This window comes from Pelobates fuscus, chromosome 2 (genome assembly GCF_036172605.1).
Source record: "Pelobates fuscus isolate aPelFus1 chromosome 2, aPelFus1.pri, whole genome shotgun sequence".
Classification (NCBI taxonomy): domain Eukaryota; kingdom Metazoa; phylum Chordata; class Amphibia; order Anura; family Pelobatidae; genus Pelobates; species Pelobates fuscus.
The window spans coordinates 204,976,043-204,997,577 of record NC_086318.1 but is presented as its reverse complement, the minus strand read 5'-3'; the positions used below and the strand labels follow the sequence as shown (position 1 = coordinate 204,997,577).

Sequence of the window (21,535 nt, the reverse complement as noted above, 5' to 3'; positions counted from 1 at the left end):
TATTAGACCCTTCGGGTCAGGCTATGTTTGACCCTTGCAACATACGCCACCCCAGATCAGGAGACTGGTCACCACCGGAGCACCTCTCCAGGTTCATGCACCTGTGGCTTCGCAAACCTCTAGACAAAGAGGTACGCAGTCGACTTAGGTCGGAATGCCCACGTCCTTCCCTTCCGGACAAGGTGGCTCAAACCCCTGAGTTTGATAAGGTCATGACGACCTTCATGATGCGGAGCGGACAAGACCCTCGCAGAGGGGTGGAAAAAGGACTGTGGGGAGCTCAAGACAATCTGCTGGATTCCGTTGGCCCCCTTTCCCGCATCATGTACTTGGCGGACGACGCCTATGCCAAGGCCGATTCATTTTCTGCCGACAATATCAGGGAATGGGCACATGAAATTCGGGAGTGGGCACAACAATGCTTTTGTTTCATTGGAAACACAAATGTTCCGCTCTCTTCTGAGAGACGAAAAGCAGCGCTATACCGTATTAACGGTAAATTGGCAGAGCTTGGCACAAAGGAGATTGGGCCCCAGGCACAAGGGAAACTGTTTGGCGAACCGTTCCTCAAAGAACTCAACAAACACGTAAATGTGTTTTCTTCACTTAATAAAGCGCAGTCCTCTATGCACTGAGTCTTCAGAGGCAACCCCATGAGAGGGTTTTTTGGAAGGGCTGGCCAACGAGGCCGTGCCGCCAGCCGGTTCTGGCCTTCAGGCCCCAGCACCCAGCCAACACCGTTCTACCCTACCAGGGATTACAGGCAACCACCCGCCTACTCCAGAGGCTCGGACAGAGGCCGTGGACCGCGTGGTCGCGGACGTTCCCGATTTGTTACAGGTAGGCAATCTTATTCCTCCTCTCTTACCATGCACCCGCACTGCGGGCCGTATTTCCCTTTCTTTCCAGAACTGGGCCACCCTGTCGTCAGACATGTGGATTCTGCAAACAGTACAGGGCTACATCATAGACCTGGTGGGAACTCCCGTTCAGGCGCACCCCTCGCACCCCATCTATCTGTCATCTTCCGACCACGATCTCGTCGATATGGAATTGCGCGAACTGCGGGACAAGGGAGCCATCCAGCCGGCCCACGGCTTTGGAGGCTTTTTCAGCAATATCTTTCTGGTCCGCAAAAAGACAGGAGAATTCCGCCCTGTCATCAACCTGCGCGACCTCAACGCATACCTGGTGTCCATCTTCTATGAGATCTCCTGCGGACCAACGATTGGTTTACTAGGTTTGACCTAAAGGACGCATATCTGTCTGTCCCAGTACATCCAGACTGCCGACCTCTTCTTCGATTCCTTTGGCACGGCCGTCCTTGGCGATTCACCTGCCTCCCTTTCGGGCTCAGCTCGGCCCCATGGTGTTTCACCAAACTCCTGAAACCAGTGGTAGCCCACCTGCGGTCCAGGGTCATCCGGTGCATCATTTACCTGGACGACATCCTTCTCTTCTGCTCCGAGAAGTTCAGGCTACGTCAGCACACTCGTCTCGCAGTGACACTGCTGGAATCCCTGGGTTTCGTGGTGAACCACCAGAAGTCGGAATTGATTCCCTCTCAGACGATACAATTCCTGGGCTTCGAGATCGACTCCACATCATGCACTCTGAGACTGCCATCCTCCAAGATCTCATCTATTCACAAGGAAATCCGCAGAGTACTTCGTTGCGACTCCATCCCGTTACGCAACTTAGCCAGGATTGTGGGACTCCTCTCTGCCTCCATTCAGGCCATATTCCCGGGCCCTCTCCATTACAGGGCCATGCAACGCCTCAAAGCAAGATTCCTGCGCTGCAGGCCCACATACGATCAACCCGTCCCAGTGACGGCGGAGGTTCGCAAAGAACTGTCATGGTGGCTGGACAGCATGCAGGCCTGGAACGGCAGGGCCATATTCAGAGATTCCCCGGATTTTATACTGGAGTCCGATGCCAGCTTGTGGGGCAGGGGCGCTACCAGCGGGACCACTTCCACGGGGGGGGGAACATGGACGTCACAGGAGCTCTCCATGCGCATAAATTGCCTAGAACTCCTGGCGGGGTCCTTCGCGATCCGCAGCCTGGCTCGGGAGAAGTCCAACTGCTGCATCCTCCTTCGCATGGACAACGTCTCCGCAGTCCGATATATCAATCGCCTGGGGGGTGCACGCTTCCGCCTTCAGTCGAACATCACGAAAGACATCTTCAACTTTTGCCTCTCCCGCAACATCGCACTCCAGGCCGAATACCTCCCCGGAGAGATCAATCTCACGGAGGACTGGTTCTCCCGTCATTGGAGGGACGTCAGCGACTGGAAGCTAGACACGAGAGTATTCCGGGCCATCGCAGCCCGGAGGGGTCCTTTTCACCTGGACCTGTTTGCCTCCCGCCACAACCACCAGACCCCAGAGTTCTTCAGCTGGCTCCCGGAGAGCAAGGCGACGGACGCATTTCTCCAACGTTGGCCGACCACCGGGGCCTACGCTTTTCCCCCATTCTCCATGATTGCGAGAACACTGCACCAGATCCGGACGCAACAAGTGACACTGATCCTCATAACGCCCTTGTGGCAGAGCCAACCTTGGTTCCCGGATCTCCTGGCCTCCTCATGCAAGGACCCTCTGCTCCTACCGTCCTTCCCGGACCTGCTCACGGATCCCAAAGGGAATCTTCACCCACTACTCTTGGAAGACCGTCTGCCCCTTGTGGCTTGGACTCTTTCAGGGGTTCCTGGCAAGTCAGCGGACTATCGCAGGCTACTAGGGACCTCTTATGGGACTCCTGGGCCCCTGGAACTAGACACTGCTGCCTTTCAGCTTGGGCCTCCTGGTCTACTTGGTGCGTGGAATGGGACTCCGATCCATTTACAGCCCCTATTCCCATGATTCTCAACTTTCTTTCGTCCTTGTTTTCGACGGGTCGCTCCTACCGCTCCGTTAACGTCGTTCGTTCGGCGATTTCAGCGGGCCACACTCCCGTCGGGGACCTCCCGGTTGGCAAAGGCCTTCTGGTCTGTCGCCTTCTCCGCGGTATGCGGCTTCGCCGCCCTCCGGCCCCCAAGTACACCCACCTCTGGGACGTCGGGCTGGTTCTCCGTTTTTTCCGGGATTGGCACCCTAACGAACAATTGTCCCTCCGACAATTATCAGCTAAATTCGCCTCCCTACTTTCCCTTGTGTCTTTCCGTTGAGTGTCGGACGTACGAGCCTTCGACGTCGACGCTTTCAATGTCGCCCCCGATGGGGTCACATTCCGTATTTCCCGTCGTACCAAGTCTGATTTGACCTTGTTTTTTTACCCTTTTTTTCCAGACGATCCGCAGCTTTGTGTGGTATCTACTCTTCACAGATACGTCACGGTCACCTCCCCTCTTCGTAACTCGGCGTCGGGTCAACTTCTGGTGTCCTACGTTCGCCCCCACGCTCCGGTCTCAGCCACCACGCTAGCTCGATGGATTCGCTGGATCCTCTCTCTCGCCGGTATAGACCCCTCTTTCGGCGCTCATTCCGTACGCGGAGCGGCGGCCTCCTTAGCCTTCCGAGCGGGGGCGTCCTTGTTGGATATCCAACAAGTATTAATTTCTTCTGGAAAGCATGCTGATAAAGGTTCATCTGCTTGACCAGTTATGGTTCAGTACCTAACCTATTTTATACTCATCTTTCAGTGTAATCCTCTTCAGGACCTCCACTGGATGCCGCTTCGGGATCTCTCACGACTCCGCTTGATTGGCTGAGGACTTTGTTTGCTTCTTGGTCCTGGTTTCACTGGTTAGGAGTCTCCTCAAGTTCAGCGCTTCACGGAGGACGCTTCCATTAGTTTTGTTTGGGTTTCTGGTTATTGTCGAGTTCAGTCAGGACTTTGATGTCGCTTAAAGAAAGAGGAAGTGTACAGGCAGCATGACCCTTATATACACTATGCTGCTCATTGATTTATTGCTACTCTTTACGTTTTTCTTTACTGCTATGGAGTTTAGTAAAGAGAGTTAATGCAAAATACTCGCCTCCTGTCCTTATTAAAATTAAGATTTTTAGTACACTAAAGCTAGCATAATCTTCAATTGTTAAGAAAAAAGAAAAGGTGCAGTTGTAAATTAATCTATTTATGTTGTATTCTTCTACGAAGTAAAGATATTTGCATGTATATCATGGAGTAATATATTAACCCTGTGATGAGGTGTATAAAAAAACTGAGAAAACAGTTAGCAACATGCTAAAAAATGTATATATTTATCTTGCCCATAGCGTTTTATTTTTTAGAACACACTAATAAGGCAAATTAACTCTTTGAACTTACCTTTAATTAAGCACAGAGACAGCCTCCTTGGCCATTACACCTATACTGACAAATAATATTAGTCCAATCAAGTGCTTCTCTCAGAGAACATCAATAATAAAAGTGACATGCATTGCAATCACTGTACTCTGCCAATCAGATTCTTTTCACATCATTATTGAATCCAATAAAACATTATATTCACAATGTAACCTTAGGGTTAGCATGATTGGTGTTAAAATGACATTTGGCCCTAGATCAGTGGTTCCCAGCCCTGTCATCAAGTACCTCCTAGAAGTCCAGGATTTAGGGACTACCCAGTTATGTCTAAGGTGTTTTTAGAAAAAAAAAAAAAAAGAGGGGAATAAACTACAAATTAAAAAAAAGCTTTTTGAGCACAGAGTGCTGCCCCTATTCTACCCACACATTTACACACACTGCATCAGCTACACACATAAACACTTAATCCATTACACACACTACATCCACTGCACAAATGCACACTCTGCATTGACTACACACACTACATCACATGCATCCACTACAGAAACACGGCATCGACTACACACACACAGCATCCACTACACACACACACAAAATGTATCCACTATATAAACACATACACAGCAACAACTCTAAACACACTGCATCCACTATACATACTCTCTGCATCCACTACACACACACATAAACTCACACATATGCATCCACTACACAAACATACACTAAAAGCCATTACACACACACACTGCATCCACTACACACACACACATCCACTACAAGATACACAAAATGCATCCACTATATAAACACAGACACTGCATCCACTATACACACCCTCTGCATCCACTATACACACCCTCTGCATTCACTATGCACACACCATACATTAAACACACACTCTCTGCTTCTACTCTACACACTCTTTGTATCTCATGTACACGAACACACTCTGCATCCACTATACACACACGGCACCCACTCTACACACACTGCATCTGTGAGGGCATCTCAGTGAACAGACTCGGGCAGACTCTGGGGGTTTCATGAACATATTTTCATTAGACAAACGCAGAGCTGACATGAGGGATACATATCTAGGTAGAGTCATAGTGTTCCAATTGGAAAACATGTTATCAGCAGATACACGTAGTGCTAGTATTGAAACTGAGCCCTGCTAGATTGTGTGTTCCCAGTGTTGGATTAAAAGCTTATTGGGCCCTGTGCTGGCGGTTTTGATGGACCTAATTACAGAATCTTTCTGATAGAAAGCACTATAACAGCAATACCTCTCGAGTGACTTTTATCTGGTGTAGGTGTTACTGAAGGGTTAAATGTAGTGGCGTCTCTACGGGGGAGGAGGGATGGGATAGAGGGGGCCATGGCCACCCCTAGATCAGGCCCTTGCCCGCCTTGTGCCCCCTCAATAGAAAGTGGTATCCTGCCTGCCCCCTGACTGTAAACATCGGATAGATGCTGGAGGGAACAGGAAGTAGCCTGTGCTCACTGTGAACAGCTCTCCTGCTCCCCCAGCAGAAACAAAGGGGAGACTTCCTGCAGGCTCAAGAATGGTTTCTCCTACACAGCACTAGCACAGGTATTGCCCATATGGTGCCTAAGGGGGCTGATTATTTTGTGTATGTTTGTGTGTGTGTAAATAAAGTGTGACTGTAAACTAGTGTGAGCAGGCCCGGACTGGCCATCGGGCATACCGGGCAAATGCCCGGTGGGCCGCGATGGCCGTGGGGCCGAGGCCGGCAGGGGAGATCTCAGGATCTCCCCGGCCGGCCCATGCAGGGCCAGCGCTATCCGAGCGCCGGCCCTGCTGTGTGTCTCCATGGGCCGGTGGGGAGATCAAAGATCTGCCTCACCGGCCCACATGCACTGTTAAGGGCGGCCGCTGGGAGGGAGGGAGGAGAGGACCGGCGGAGCTCTAGCCAGCAGCTCCGCCGGGTCCTCTCGCGAGGTCTGAGCGTTGCCGCGGTTACCACGGCAACGCTCAGATCTCGCGAGAGTGAACTCTAGCCGGCAGGGGTTAGAGTTCACTCTCACCACTGGACCACCAGGGAAGGAAGGCAGCATGGCACCCCTCCTCCACCCAGGCAGAACGGATCTCCCCCCCCCCCTCCCAGGATAAAGGTAAGAAGGGAGGGGGGGATAAAAAAATCACACTAACAGCCCCCTCACACACACATCACCCCCAGCCACACACACATCACCCCCAGCCACACACACATCACCCCCAGACACACACACAGCACCCCCAGACACACACAGCACCCCAGACACATCCACAGCACCCCCAGACACACACAGCACCCCGACACACACACACACAGCACCCCGACACACACAGCACCCCCAGACACACACAGCACCCCCAGACACACACACAGCACCCCCAGACACACACAGCACCCCCAGACACACACACAGCACCACCAGACACACACAGCACCCCAGACACACACAGCACCCCCAGACACACACACAGCACCCCGACACAAACACAGCACCACATATGTGTCTGGGGGTGCTGTGTGTGTCTGGGGGTGCTGTGTTTGTGTCGGGGTGCTGTGTGTGTGTCTGGGGGTGCTGTGGATGTGTCTGGGGTGCTGTGTGTGTCTGGGGGTGCTGTGTGTGTGTCTGGGGGTGATGTGTGTGTGGCTGGGGGTGATGTGTGTGTGGCTGGGGGTGATGTGTGATTTTTTTTATCTAATAAAAAAATACTTACATTTAAATAAAAAAATCACACTAACAGCGCCCTAACACACACATCACCCGCAGACACACACACAGCACCCAGACACACACACAGCACCCAGACACACACACAGCACCCCCAGACACACAAACAGCACCCCGACACACACACACAGCACCCCGACACAAACACAGCACCCCGACACAAATACAGCACCCCGACACAAACACAGCACACCCAGACACACAAACCACCCCCAGACACACACACCACCCCCAAACACACACAGCACCCCCAGACACACACAGCACCCCCAGACACACACACACAGCACCCAGACACACACACAGCACCCAAACACACACACAGCACCCAAACACACACAGCGCACCCAGACACACACAGCACCCTCAGACACACAGCACACATCACCTTCAGACACACACATCACCTTCACTCACACACAGCACCCTCACTCACACACAGCACCCTCAGACAGACAGCACCCTCGCTCACACACACACACACACACACACACACATATATATATATATATATATTATATAAAATAACCCTCAGTGAGTTAACAGACAAAGAAAATTAGAAACCTAGAATGTGATGGCAGATAAAAACACCCTCACACACAGCACCCCTCTTACATACACACACACTGCGCCCCTCACACATACAATACGTCTAAATATATATATATATATATATATATATACACACACACACACTGCACCACTACACACATTACGCTCCAGATACACGCTAGATCCCTTACCCTATATGCACTCTTAATCCTCTATATACACACACACACACACACACACAAACAGAATCTCCTATACACACTCTTGGTCCTTTACACACTAGATCTCCTACACACACACACACTGCACCACCTACACACACACACTACATTCCTTGTCAGCAAACACATACAACATTCTCTAAACACACCCTCTCTACAACCCCTACACACACTACGTCACCTATACACACACACTACAGCCCGTATGCACACACTCGCTACATCCCCTAGCCACACATATTACACCACAAACACAAATTAAATTTACCTATTTACACAATACCACACCACACTCTACACACACGCAATCCCACATGCACCATACACTTTCCTGGCCCTTTTGTCCTCTGGTATCTCACCTGTGGAGACACCAGAGACAATTTAAAAGCAAACACAGCGCAAGCATGTTATTAAATTTGCTTGCGCTGCGCAGAACAAATACAGGGCCTTTTTCTAATGCCAGAGCTCTTCAGCGGGGCTCTGTGTATTGAACCAACATGCTTACTTTGAGAGGGGGTGTGATTGTCATTAGTGATGACAAAACACACCCTCTCTGGCCCCGCCCCCTTCTTAGGGGGCCGCTCTGATGGAAAAATGCCCGGGCCTAATTTTTTTCCCAGTCCGGCCCTGAGTGTGAGTGACGTTGTGTGTATATTTCAGCAAGAGTGTGTGTTATTGAGTGTGTTAGTGGCATTGTAAGTATACTTAATAACAGTGTGCGTTAGTGAGAGTGTGTGACATTGTGTGTATACTTAATAATAGTGTGTGTATACTTAATAATAGTGTGTGTTAGTGAGAGTGTCAGTGGTATTGTGGGTATACTTAAAGGACCACTATAGTGCCAGTAAAACAAACTTGTTTTCCTGGCACTATAGGGTCATTAGGTCCCCCCCACCCTCAGGGCCCCCCTTCCGGTGGGCTGTAGGGATTAAAACCCCTTCAGCCACTTACCTTTCTCCAGCGCCGGGCTCCCTCGGCGCTGGGGAACTCTCCACCCTCTGCCGACGTCAAATCCAAATGTGCATGCACGGCAAGAGCAACGCGCATTCAAACCGCCCATACGAAAGCATTACTCATTGCTTTCCTATGGACGTCCAGCATCTTCTCACTGTGATTTTCACAGTGAGGATCACGGAAGCGCCTCTAGCGGCTGTCAGTGAGACAGCCACTAGAGGCTGGATTAACCCTCAGCTGCAGGGTTAAAACCAGAGGGACCTGGCACCCAGAGCACCTTATTGAGTGTTAGTGAGTGTGTGTGACATTGTGTATATACTTAATAGTGTGTGTTAGTGAGTGTGTGTATCCTTATAATAGTGTGTGTTAGTGAGTGTCAGTGGCATTGTGTGTATATTTAATTGTGTGTTAGTGAGTGTGTGACATTGTGTGTATACTTAATAAAAATGTGTGTTAGTGAGTGTGTGACATTGTGTGTATACTTAATAAAAATGTGTGTTAGTGAGTGTGTGTATACTTATAATAGTGTGTTAATGAGTGTCAGTGACATTGTGTGTATACCTAATAATGTCACTGACACTCCCACAACCGACACTCGCACTAATTACTAATAATAGTGTGTGTTAGTGAGATTGTGTAAGTGACATTGTGTGTATACTTAAGTAAGAGTGTTTGAGTGACCATGTAACCAATTATATTTATAATACATATTATAGATTATATTGAAAAAATGTTTTACTTACAGTGAACCTGTCAGACAGGGTCACTGTAACATTAATTAAATTAAACCCATTACTATAAATTAAATGTCACAATATTATACATAAAACCCCACCAAATGAAGTAAACCTTTATTTATCACAGCTATATGGGTGTGTGTATTAGGCAGTGTGCGTGTAGGGTTGTATGTATTAGGCAATATGAGTGTATGTATTAGGCAATATGTGAGTATAGATGTATGTACTGGGCAGTATGTGTGTGAATGTATGTATTAGGCAGTGTGCTTGTATAGGTGTGTATGTATTGGGCAATATGTGTGCAGGAGCAGAGCAAGCAGAGAGGAGGCAGAGCAGAGCAAACACAGAGTAGTAGAGCAAGCAGAGGGGAGGCAACGCAGATCAAGTAGAGAGGAGCAGAGCAAGCAGAGAGGAGCAAGAGCGGAGCATGCAGAGAGGAGCAGAGCAAGCAGAGAGGAGGCAACGCAGATCAAGTAGAGAGGAACAGAGCAAGCAGAGAGGAGCAAGAGCAGAGCATGCAGAGAGGAGCAAAGCAAGCAGAGAGGAGGCGGAGCAAGTAAAGGGGAGCAGAGCAAGCCGAGAGGAGCAAAAGCAGATCAAGCAGAGAAGAGCGGAGCAGAGCATGCAGAGAGAAGCAGAACAGAGCAAGCAAAGAGGAGCAGAGCAAGTAGAGAGGAGCAGAGAAAGCAGAGAGGAGTAGAGCAAGGAGAGAGGAGCAAGAGCAGAGAGAGGCAGCGCAGAGCAAGCAGAGCAGAGCATACAGAGAGTAGCAGAGCATACAGAGAGGACGCAAAGCAAGTAAAGGGGAGCAGAGTAAGCATAGAGGAGCAAGAGCAGAGCAAGCATAGAGGAGCAAGAGCAGAACATGCAGAGAGAAGCAGAGCAGAGCAAGCAAAGAGAAGAAGAGTAGAGCAAGCAGAGAGGAGCAAGAGGAGAGGAGGCGGAGCATGGCAAGCAGGCAGAGAGGAGCAGGTATTGTGGCCAGTGGCCTGTGCCACAAATCTATTTTCTGAGAAAAGTGAATTGATTGCAGTGATTACCGTGAGTGGTGTGAGTGTGACAGAAGTGACTTACCCCTGATTGCCGACAGTAAGTGGTACGACAGTGACAATCCTGAGATTGCAGACAGTGGTGTGGTATAGTATTCACCAACTATAGGTCAGGGAACAAACTTTAGTGCCAACCATTTCTAGCTGTTCATGGAAGTAGAGCTAAATCTGCTCTTCTTGCAGGAAAAGTTCATTGGCGTTAGCCTTTCAATATACAACTTACTATCACTCAAAAATGCCTATGCTGTGAGTGTAGAGAATACACTGTTAAGTGACCATTTTCTATATAAAAGTGTTAATTTAAGTTCCATTCAAATTGCATGCTATAAATTGTTTTAAAAATAAATATGAGATATTGTTACAATGGCATATCTAAAGCAGATAGACTTTAGCATATTTAACGAGGTTGCTGGAAATGTGAATTTTGTTAACTTTTAAATATTCTCCACGTTTGTGTGTGTGTGTGTATATATACATACACATACTCACACATTTTATAATTGCCCCCCTACTTTTTTCCTAGCCCCCTCCCCTCCCCCCCTAAATATGAATGCTGGAGAGGCCACTGATCAAATGCAGGATGATTTTTTAACCATACACATACCCAATGTCAATCTCTCTCTTCCAATTCACTATATCTGTCCATCTATCCTCTCTCTATCTCACTAATCACAAACTCAATATTCTCCCTGTTTAAGTCTCATTTGTGCACTCCACCATTTTCAGTTTTTACTATCATGTAGAAGCGTGTTTCTTTTATGCAGGACAGAGTGTGAGGGGCGTTGATGATAGGCTTTTGATTTTTAAATATTTTGTAAGTGTGACCAATACAAGTAATTTGTTATACTTTTATACAGTGTTGCACTATTTTGCTTTTATGTTTCTTTTGCGTGCATACTTGAGGATCCACGGTAACCAGATCCACCATAATTGAATTTATCCAATAATTCATAATTTTGTGAGTTTAACATTGAATACCACCCTTTCTCAGTGTTTTACTCTACTACTCTATGTATGGTCCTGTTTTTATTTTATTGTAGATACTTGGTTTTTGTTTCATATTCTCTGAGGAACTTGAGGAACCTTTTTGGTAATCTACAATATATATTCTGATAGGGATTCATTGTATTTTAAGCACTGCATTGAGTGAGTTGTTTGAATTTTGTGGTTTGTTATCATTTGCAGATGACAGGAATTCATACATGTGTTTGGGATGTGTATAAGGCCACACTAGGGCACAAATAAGCAAAATCAGTCTGGGATGTCATAACAAGCTAACTAGGTGGGCAAATTGGTTTTTATCTTCCATCACAATCTATTTTTCCATAACTAATTTTCAGCGATTATCTGTTAACAACTGTGATTACCATAGACTTATCATAAATAAAACAACAGGATGCTTGCTTAAATCAAGGATGGAAAGAGTGAATAGGAAGCAGTTTGCTGTAAACAAGTGTGATGAATTGTGTCTATTGACTTAATTAAACATTAGCCACAAGACACTAACCCTTACATACACATACCCGGAAAATTGGACTGCCCCTTTGCCAAGAGAAACGTTGTTGAAGCTGACATCAGCAGACGCTGTGTAATGTTGCATGTAAACCACAATTCATCATTCCATCCAGCATGTAATGCAAAATTGACCCTGAGGTGCCACACCATTGGCTGAAGTCCAATACCACAGACTGGGCACCAATACAATGTTTCTTTGCAAAGATGTAATGTACCTCCCATGCACCTCCCATTGCACCAGCAATATTGCTCCAAACATATTGCAAATCATATTTACAAAATGCTAGATTGTCAAGGGTTTTCTGCATCTGGCCATTATACAGATCATATATCTCTCGTTTGAAACTAGAAACTTTTCATTGCCCTAGTTTCAGAAACTGTGCAAAGAAAAATTTATGAAAAAAAGAAACTAAAACATGTAGGACTTTTACTGTGTAAAGTGGGCAAAATCTATTACAAACCCCAAAAAGTTAACAAATCCCTATAGTTTTCCTGCAAATGAGAGACACATACCCATATTTTTCACGTCAACTGATTTTAAGCAGCTTTGACAGATTTGAAACTGTTCATGTTTGTTTTGCAATATTTGAGGTCATTTCGGACACATCGCTTATAAGTGGGTAGCGATTTGAAAATTATTCCATTTGTTTTTTACTATTTGGAGTGTCCGGAGAAGATACAAATTGTAGGAAAGTCTCTTGGATCAGTTTAAACATTAATTCCTGTAGCTAACAAGTTGATGTTGCATGTTAACATTAGATAAGGAATCCCCAATGTTGGTTAAAGGGACACTATATGCACTCATATCACATCAGCTCATTGACGTGGTCTGGGTGCAGTGCCCCTATCAGTTTATCCCTGCAATTGTAATTATTGATAAACTGCAATAATTACCCTGCGGGGTAACTTCACCTCTAGCGGTTATCTACCTGACAGTCACTAGAGGCGCTTCCGGGTAGTTAGGCGACTTTTGTCCACTTGCACATTAGGTGCCTGACATTGGCGGAATAGGAGTGGAGGCATAGCTTTTGTCCCTTCAGATAATTGACAAAAACCTTTCTGTGTTGTTAGGGGGGGAGGGTGCAAGCGAGGGGGCACTATAAAATACTATAGTGTTAGGGATACAATTTTGTTTCCTAGCTTATAGTTTAACGATAATATGGCTATAGTGTGTGACTTAAATCCCATATTTGAAATTGCACAGTTTCAGTTGTTTTTGCACATTTTAGTTTATTATAATGTCTCCATAACACAGCACCAGAAAAATACACTAAAATATATTCCACAATTAATTCTGATTGTGGAAATTCCTCATATATCATGGATGTCAACTAGTTTTTGAAATTTGTAGCACACGTATTGAATGGAGGAAATGACTGCTTCAGAGTTTCAAATTTAGGATGACTATAAGGTTCATAATAAAAGATGATTACACAAAAATATATATTGTCATTTACAGAATTCAAACTTGGACATTTGACAAACTAAGTAATCGGGTCCAAGTTATCTTTGGAGCAAAATAACAATGTCATCATCCTCGTATATCATGATTAGGAAAGAAGAAAACTGTTCAGAATCTTTGCATGTGGTTGTTTCATCATCAATTTTTGCCAAATGTAGCAGTAATATATATTCCTTGTGAGGGTTTGAAAGGTGATATAAGGTAATTCTCCATCCTGCCACCCCTTCTCCTTGGCTGAGATGATCAGTGCAGATAATCTCAGCTAATTCAATGTTTCCCAGTAAGGAAGCACTGGGAGGCTAGTGCGCAAGCAAAGCAAAATGCCACACTGCACCAGTCAGATCATCCCTATGAGACTGTTTCACTCTGCTATTACAGCGGAAGCGTCTCTAGTGGTTGTCAGTGTGACAGCCACTAGAGGCATGATAACTCTGTAATGAAAACATTGCTTTTCCTGCAAACCGCCAATGTTTTCAGTTGTAGCGTTAAAACAACAGGGCATAGCACATAGACCACTTCATTGAGAAAAAGTGGTTTAGGTTAAAAATACATTTAAGAATAGAACATTTCACACCAGTAGCTATGTGGCTAAACAGAACCCACTTTCAATCTGCACCAGTTAATTTTTCTTTTCAGTATTATTTTCCCGTGTATATTCACAATTGTTCAGAAGACAGCATTACAATTTGTTTTCACAGTGCAACCGTAAATACACAGTTTTAGGAAAGTGTATGTCCAATTTTATTTGAAATCAGTTTAAGGGAATATTGCAGAAGCTGTAGAATTTACTGGTAAATTGAGCAGACTGGATGATCTGTAAACAAACAAATGGCGAAGGATTGTGCGCATGCAGTCAGCTCTGACTAGCCTGTATGTCTTATGATTCTAATAATCTAAATCAATGGTTCCCAAACCTGGCCCACCAACAGTCCAGGTTTTGTCAGTATCTCCATTGGAGTGAAAAAGGGAAATACATAAATCCTGGATTATTGGTGGGTCATCATGATTAGTTTGGGAACCACTGATCTAAACAACAAAACGTTTTAATCAAACAATAGTAAAATTTACACTACATTTAACAGTGCAAATATGCTGTTCTAAAAACAACATATTTTCAACTTTAACAAACTTAGGTTAGAATGAATACAAGGTAAAGAGTCTGAAATTTGTAAGAGACAACAGGGGCAACATATTCTTCTAGCTGTTGTTGATATACTGCTAGCAGAATCTTTATCAACCATCTATCCAAAAACATAAGGGCTAAGGATGACAGAGTTAAAGGCTAAGGATTATTATAAGGGATGTTCTCCAAGAAAAACTGGAGAACTTCAGTTACCACATCTGTATGGTATTTACATTTTGCCTGCTACTTCAAATTGACTGGTTTCTTGGAAAAGAAAGGAGGGTTTTACCCATAAACATGTGGAATTTACCCTAATATGCTCAGTGCATTTATAGCGGGCATGCTTAAATAAATCTTATGCTATCAAATCATTTAGCCAGTTTAAGGTTACTAACTCTCTATATGTTGTAGAAGGGTTAAATCAATTTCCTGTTCCAATTGTCAATCATGTTCACACAATACTTACAATGAAAAGAGGATGCCAGGTGATCCAAGTTTGCTCTGAGTGGTAAAGACCCCTCTGTGGATTGTTCACCCAAATGTGAATTTTTGGACTTAGAGTAATATTTGGGCTTTATCATGAATTGTTGAGTCTGACCATGCTGCAGGTTCATCGATAGTGTCTGTGGTAGAATCATCCTGTTTAAGGAAACAAATTAAGGATATGTATTACATTTTACACCATTACTGTTAAGTCAGACATTCTATAAATACAAAGCATTTTTTTTATATTTGCTCTTTGTGTTCAACTGCAATTTTCATCTCTCTCATTTACTGTGCCAACACATATTAACACTGAGTAGTGAGGTTGGCAGGGACAGGCAGGGAAGGGGTTACCTGTGAGAAGGGACATTGACTGAAGGAGAATGTATTACTTAATTACAGGGAGGAAGGGAGAGGATCCTCCCACATATGGGCTCTAGCTGTCTGTGCTGTGAGCATTCCTTACACTAGATAAGACATGCCTGTGTTTGCATTGGCTGCAAAAGGTACGTTTCTTTCAGTGACTGGGAATTGGGAACATGTCAAAATGTCAAAGGGGCTGGCAATGAGGCTGGGTTACACTGCTGAAAACAGCAAAACAATTGACAGCACTGCAGGAAAACTACACAGAATTGAAAGAGAAACTAACCACAGTTTTTGTGTGCTTATTAGCTTTAATTTAAGCCGAAATTGTTTAGCTGTTTGGAGTGTCCCTTTAAATCCCTGATTACAGTGCTCACTTTGAGCTCTGCAAATAAAGCATTGGTTAGTCTGGAGCAACTTATTCTGGCACCAGCTGATACCCGGAGTTACTTGTTACTAGCAGGAATTGAACCCATGCTTGTACTTGTACTGCATGACAGTCTACTCCATGGGTCGTCAACCTGGTCCCTACCGCCCACTAGTGGGCGTTTCAGGATTCCAGGTGGGCGGTAGGGATTTTCTAATTTTGAGAGATTGGGTTAGCGGGCGGGCGCGAGCCGGCGGAACCCCTGCGACCGGGTACCGCAATCACCACTTGCGGCCCTGGGCACATATGGAGGGGTCCATCGGATGGCCCATGCTGTCAGGGCCACCCGATGGATGTGGATTGTGAGGGTGCCCGGTCAGCGCTGGGCGCTTTAACAGCGCGACCGGGCCCCCTGTGATTACATCATCTCTGCTGGGAGGAAGTGATTCCCCGGTCACTCCTCCCAACATACAGAGAGCCCGTGCGGGAGGAAGAAGGAGGAGGGAGTCAGAGTGGGAACTCTGACTCCCATCCACCTGAGCCACCACTGGACCCCAGGGAAAGTCACCCTCCTGCACCTTAAGGTAGGAAACAGGAGGGTGACTTAAATATAATGTGTGTGTTTGTTTGTGCATGTGTCTTTGTATGTATGTCTTGTGTGTGTCTGTATGTACGTGTCTGTATATGTGTGTGTGTATGTGTGTCTTGTCTTTGTATGTATGTGTTGTGTGTGTTTGTGTCTTTGTATGTATGTATTGTGTGTGTCTGTCTGTATGTATCTGTGTCTTTGTATGTGTCTTGTGTGTGTGTGTGTTTGTGTGTGTGTGTGTCTGTCTGTATATATGTGTGTCTTGTCTTTGTGTGTGTGTCTTTGTATGTGTGTGTCTGTATGCATGTCTGTATGCATGTCTGTATGTATGTATGCCTGTCTGTTTGTATGGATGTGTCTTGTGTGTGTGTGTGTGTGTGTCTGTATGTGTGCCTGTCTGTGTGTCTGTATGTATGTGTGTGCCTGTCTGTATGTATGTGTGTCTTGTGTGTGTGTCTGTATGTGTGCCTGTCTGTTATAGTGGGCTATAGTAAGTAATAGTAAGTGGGATACCTAGCTCAGCCTTCCTACTGGGCATTGCTATAAGGAAGGTTAAAACATTTTTTTAAAAAGGTGGGGAGGGGAATTGAGGAGGGAGAGCTGACACACAGATGAGAAATCATATTATGCGCAAACAGAGAAGTCGTCTGAATATCACCGAAAAAGGAGACCCTTGTTTGTTCCTTATCGAACCAGATATCAAATATTTAGTCTTGCAGCATCAACCTCAAGGATCTCATTAATCACTAGTAAAGCTAATTTTAATTTACTTTATTGTTTTCTCATTAAACTTTATAAAGTTAAAAACATTATAAACATGCATTAAGTAGAAATAAAAAGATAAATGTACGTACATTTATTTTTTTTAAACACCCTCCTTTCGAAAAAATATTCTGCACTTGCGCAAAAACTGGTGGGCGGTAAGGAAATTTTTTCAACCAAAAAGATGCATTAGTGGCCGGTAGGTAGAAAAAGGTTGACTACCACTGGTCTACTTTATGCCATCATTTGGCATTATTTTTCATTTTTTTTTATATTCCTAATGTTAAAAATAGTTACTGTGTGACTGTATCTTGAATGATAGATAATTATATTGTTATGTAATCTGGTGTGGGATAAGGAAATTGTTCATAGCAATTGCTAAGTGGAATAGGAGTATAAAGTCAATGAGCACATACTCATACAAGAAAGCTTGACCACCGCCCTATTATTGGGTCTGACAAAATACGATTCTGGTAGAATGCTGTCACAACATTAGGAAATATAAGGTAATTTTTCTAAAATATATTAAGTGCAGCCTTTAATAACCCTGTTAAAGGTCATGCTATGAAAGGAAAGACTTGAAAGTTTCATACAGAATTTTAATTTGGACTAGTAACCTGTTGACAGCGCCTAGGCTAAATTATGAAAACGATATATGCAGATGTCAACACAAAATAAGCTCACAGCTCATCAATTACTACACAGAACAGTGCATGACAGGTAAATAAATAGATGCCTAAGAAATTTCCATTTACATAATCCCCATGTCAATACATGTAAGTGTAGCTGCCAAGGCTGTTGCTATCTTGTCTAACATTAACAGACTAATCTATAATAGCCACTGGCAGACTCAGACATTCCTTTGCTACAATTCAGTAACTTCTTATTTATCTCTTATAGGAGTGTGTAAAATCTACATAGACATTAGTGAATGAACAAAATACTGTGCACTATGTAGTATTTTATAATATATCACTGTCTTACCATATACTCCTTTCACAAATCAACACAGTGAAAACACCTTTCCGACATCAACATAGTGGTTATCTGTATGACAAGCTTAGGAGCCGTGAAGATTGGGGATTGATCGATTATCTGTCTGGCCGATATTATCGGCCGATATTCGGTATTTTCAGCAATATCGGCATCGGCCAATAAAGATACCGATATTGCCGATCAGGACCACCGAGTCCATGACAAGCCCGGCGGTCCTGGGGGGCCCAGCACACTCTTACTTACCTTCCCTTCATCTCCCCTGTTTAACTCTCGCGAGTCCCGCGGCCGTCAGAGCGTTGCCACGGGTTACCATGGTAAAGCGACGCGCAGCACACAGGCTGCGAGAGTTAGACAGAGGAGCGGCTGGGAAGGTAAGTAAGAGTGTGCTGGGCCCCCAAGGGAATGCCATATCCCCCTCCCTGGCCAGGTAAGAAGCAGGGAGCGGGAACTAAAAAGCAAACAGTTTAAAAAAAAAAATTATATATTTTTTAAAAGTTAAAAAAATAAAAATGCAACTTATTCTGGCACCAGCTGACAGATGTTACACACACACTAAATACCTACACAAACACACACACACTCTGCATTATATACACACACTACACAAACACACACTGCATTATATACACACACACTCTGCATTCATTATATACACACACTACACAAACACACTGCCTTCACTACACACACTACACACATTGCATTCACTTTACGCAGACTTCATTCACTATACACTCACTACACAAACACACACTCTGCATTCATTTTATACACACTACACAAACACACACTCTATCCACTACACACATTACACAAACACACACACACTGCATCCAAATTTATTAAATCTGTAGCAAGTGGCTTCAAATATGGGCCATGATTAAAAGCAAATCCGATCTATTTGCTGGGAGGCATCGCAGCAAACGGGCACATAGTTAAAATTACCCAACAGCTAGAAAGCCGCAACATTAAAAACTTTAAAATAAATCCATAAAAAAGCCTAGGCGGGTCAGCCTGACCCCCATATTACCATAAGGAACTTTTTAAACCTCCATATGCTAACATATCTACTAAATATTTGCCCTAATTATTTATAACTAGAGACTGGGCAGCCATTATTGCCCACTTGGCTGTCAGAACGCTCTGAATGGATGGCTAACCAGCTAACCAATCAGAGTGTTGATTTTAATTTTATGTGAAGACACAATGGCTCATATTGCTTTACCCTTTCCAGGCGCCCAGAATCTGCCCCTAGAAAACCCTACACATGGAGGTTTGAGCTTTATCCAGGGCAGTAAATGCTCCCACAAACCTACCCAGGTCCTTGATAAAAAAAAAAGTCCTCGAATAACATACCCTGGGCATCTTTAACAGCCTCCGCAAGTGCAAGATTGGCCAATTTTGAACAGAATCAAATTTCTATAGAAAGGGGCCACGTTGCCCGCAATACATATTTCCTATTAAACCCAGACATGGTGGCCCTCTGGATCCACCATCCAGTTCTTTGCCCTGGCATCCTCTACCAGGTCAAATAACCTTGGCCAGTGGGCTAAAAATGTTTAGGTGTTTGTCCTTGCATTAATTAAGTGCCAAATCCAGTCCCTTACATGGATTCCATCCAAATTTGGTCAAAAACTATGTCACTTTAGGGTCAATCACTAGGGTATCACAGACCTTGTTAGGTAATATAATCCTTGGGCACTTTGCTTTGAATTTGTTCCAGGCCGCCTTACGCAGAGAGTGCCGTAGCCAGATTTCCAGGTAACAGATTACATAATCCATTAGGTACTTACTTATCTGTCTGCGGAGCAGCTAACAAAGAGGGAGGTTTGGGGGTGGTGCTTATGGTTATACTGACATCTGGAAAGGGATTGGCTGGTGTCACTGTGTTTTTTGTTTTTCTATTTTGTTGCATAATTTGTAGCTATTGGAGGACTGTAAAGGAAGGATAAAGCAATACTCGCCTCCCTATCTTTTATAAAATCATGGCTTTTTATCATAAATTAGCAAAATCATTTAATTAATTTGCATTGGGTTTTTGCATTTTTCCATTGTTTTTTTTTTTTTTGGCGAATCAATTTTTAAAAAAAATTGTATTAGTTGCATCGAGAATTATGGGTTTTTAGTTGCCATTTTTTTGAGCTGAAGAACAAAAGTATTAGAAGAAACTAAGTATATATATATTTTTATAGGTCTAAGTTTTATTGGTCTCCTTCCTCACTATTATTAGGGTGAGGGGGAAGATTTGGACATTAATTTTTTTGAGGGGTGAGGGGGGGACAATTAAATTGTAACAGCCCCCGCCACTGACCATGATTGGGGGCAGGCGGCATTCTTATTTTTTTAATAGCAGTGATCTGTCCAACCCTTATTACATTTTTAAAGTCCCCGGATGCTCCTGGTATGGGCCTATCTAGCAACTGAGCAGCAATGACTGCTCAGTCACTAGTTTTAAATGTTTAGTAGATATGACAGATCGGGGCATACGGTTTAAAACATTCATTAATATAGACTTTTTACTTTTGTATTTATTACTTTTTTAATGTGGCAGCCGTTTAGCAAGTCAGACAGCACGTAATTAACCTTCACATTCCCAACTTTGCCAGGCAAAGAGTACTTTGAGCAGTAGTTATTCCCCTCCTCCTTGAAAAACTTGTATTTCGGAAAGCTAAAATATTTATGAAATACTCATTGATTGTGATGTGATTTCACTGAAATTCCAACCCAGACAAGAGATATAATGAGACAAAGCAGATAATACTTTTTTAAATTAAAACAGCTCACTTTAGTGAATACGATGCAAAATATTTACAGTATACAGACATTACAGATTGAACAAATACTCTATGCTCAAAGTATCAAAAGGTAATTACATGAAGCAATAATGTTCAATTTCTAGTATGTAATTTATAGCATATAACATGAAAAGGTCCCCTATACTTTTTCTATTTTATTAAAACTAATAAATGTTAAAGAATACTTTGTTTCTTACACCACTCAGAGTTTTTTATCTGAAGGACTGAGTCACTGCCACAGTCCTTTTTATTTAACTTTTGTAACCGAATGAAGCCAATTTCACATTACCTAATCTTTATGAGCTAAATGTCAGAAGATCAGTGGCCAGTAGCCATGGGGACTTGACCAAAATGTGGTTCTATAGTAGATAACAAAAGACCACCCAACAACACTCTCCTGGCTTGAAACTGCAGCTCAAGGAGATTTGAAATCTGGCTTCCTCCATTGCTTATGTTCAGTTTAAAATAGCATACATATGGCCTGAAGCAGAACAACTTGCAAGGAAGGGTTAATCCTTATTCTGTAATGTGTTGCAGGCTTCTAGCAATGAAAGGGATTAGC

General features: G+C 44.2%; 1 protein-coding gene across 2 annotated transcripts in view; it reads right to left on the bottom strand.

Moving 5' to 3' along the window:
• LTBP1 (latent transforming growth factor beta binding protein 1) overlaps positions 1-21,535 on the bottom strand; it is a 395,779-nt gene that overhangs the window by 232,927 nt on the left and 141,317 nt on the right. For both annotated transcript variants that reach the window (XM_063443116.1, XM_063443117.1), the window contains exon 4: positions 15,085-15,257. In XM_063443116.1, coding sequence (XP_063299186.1) covers positions 15,085-15,257 — 173 coding nt within the window. The remainder of the gene's footprint in view (positions 1-15,084; positions 15,258-21,535) is intronic.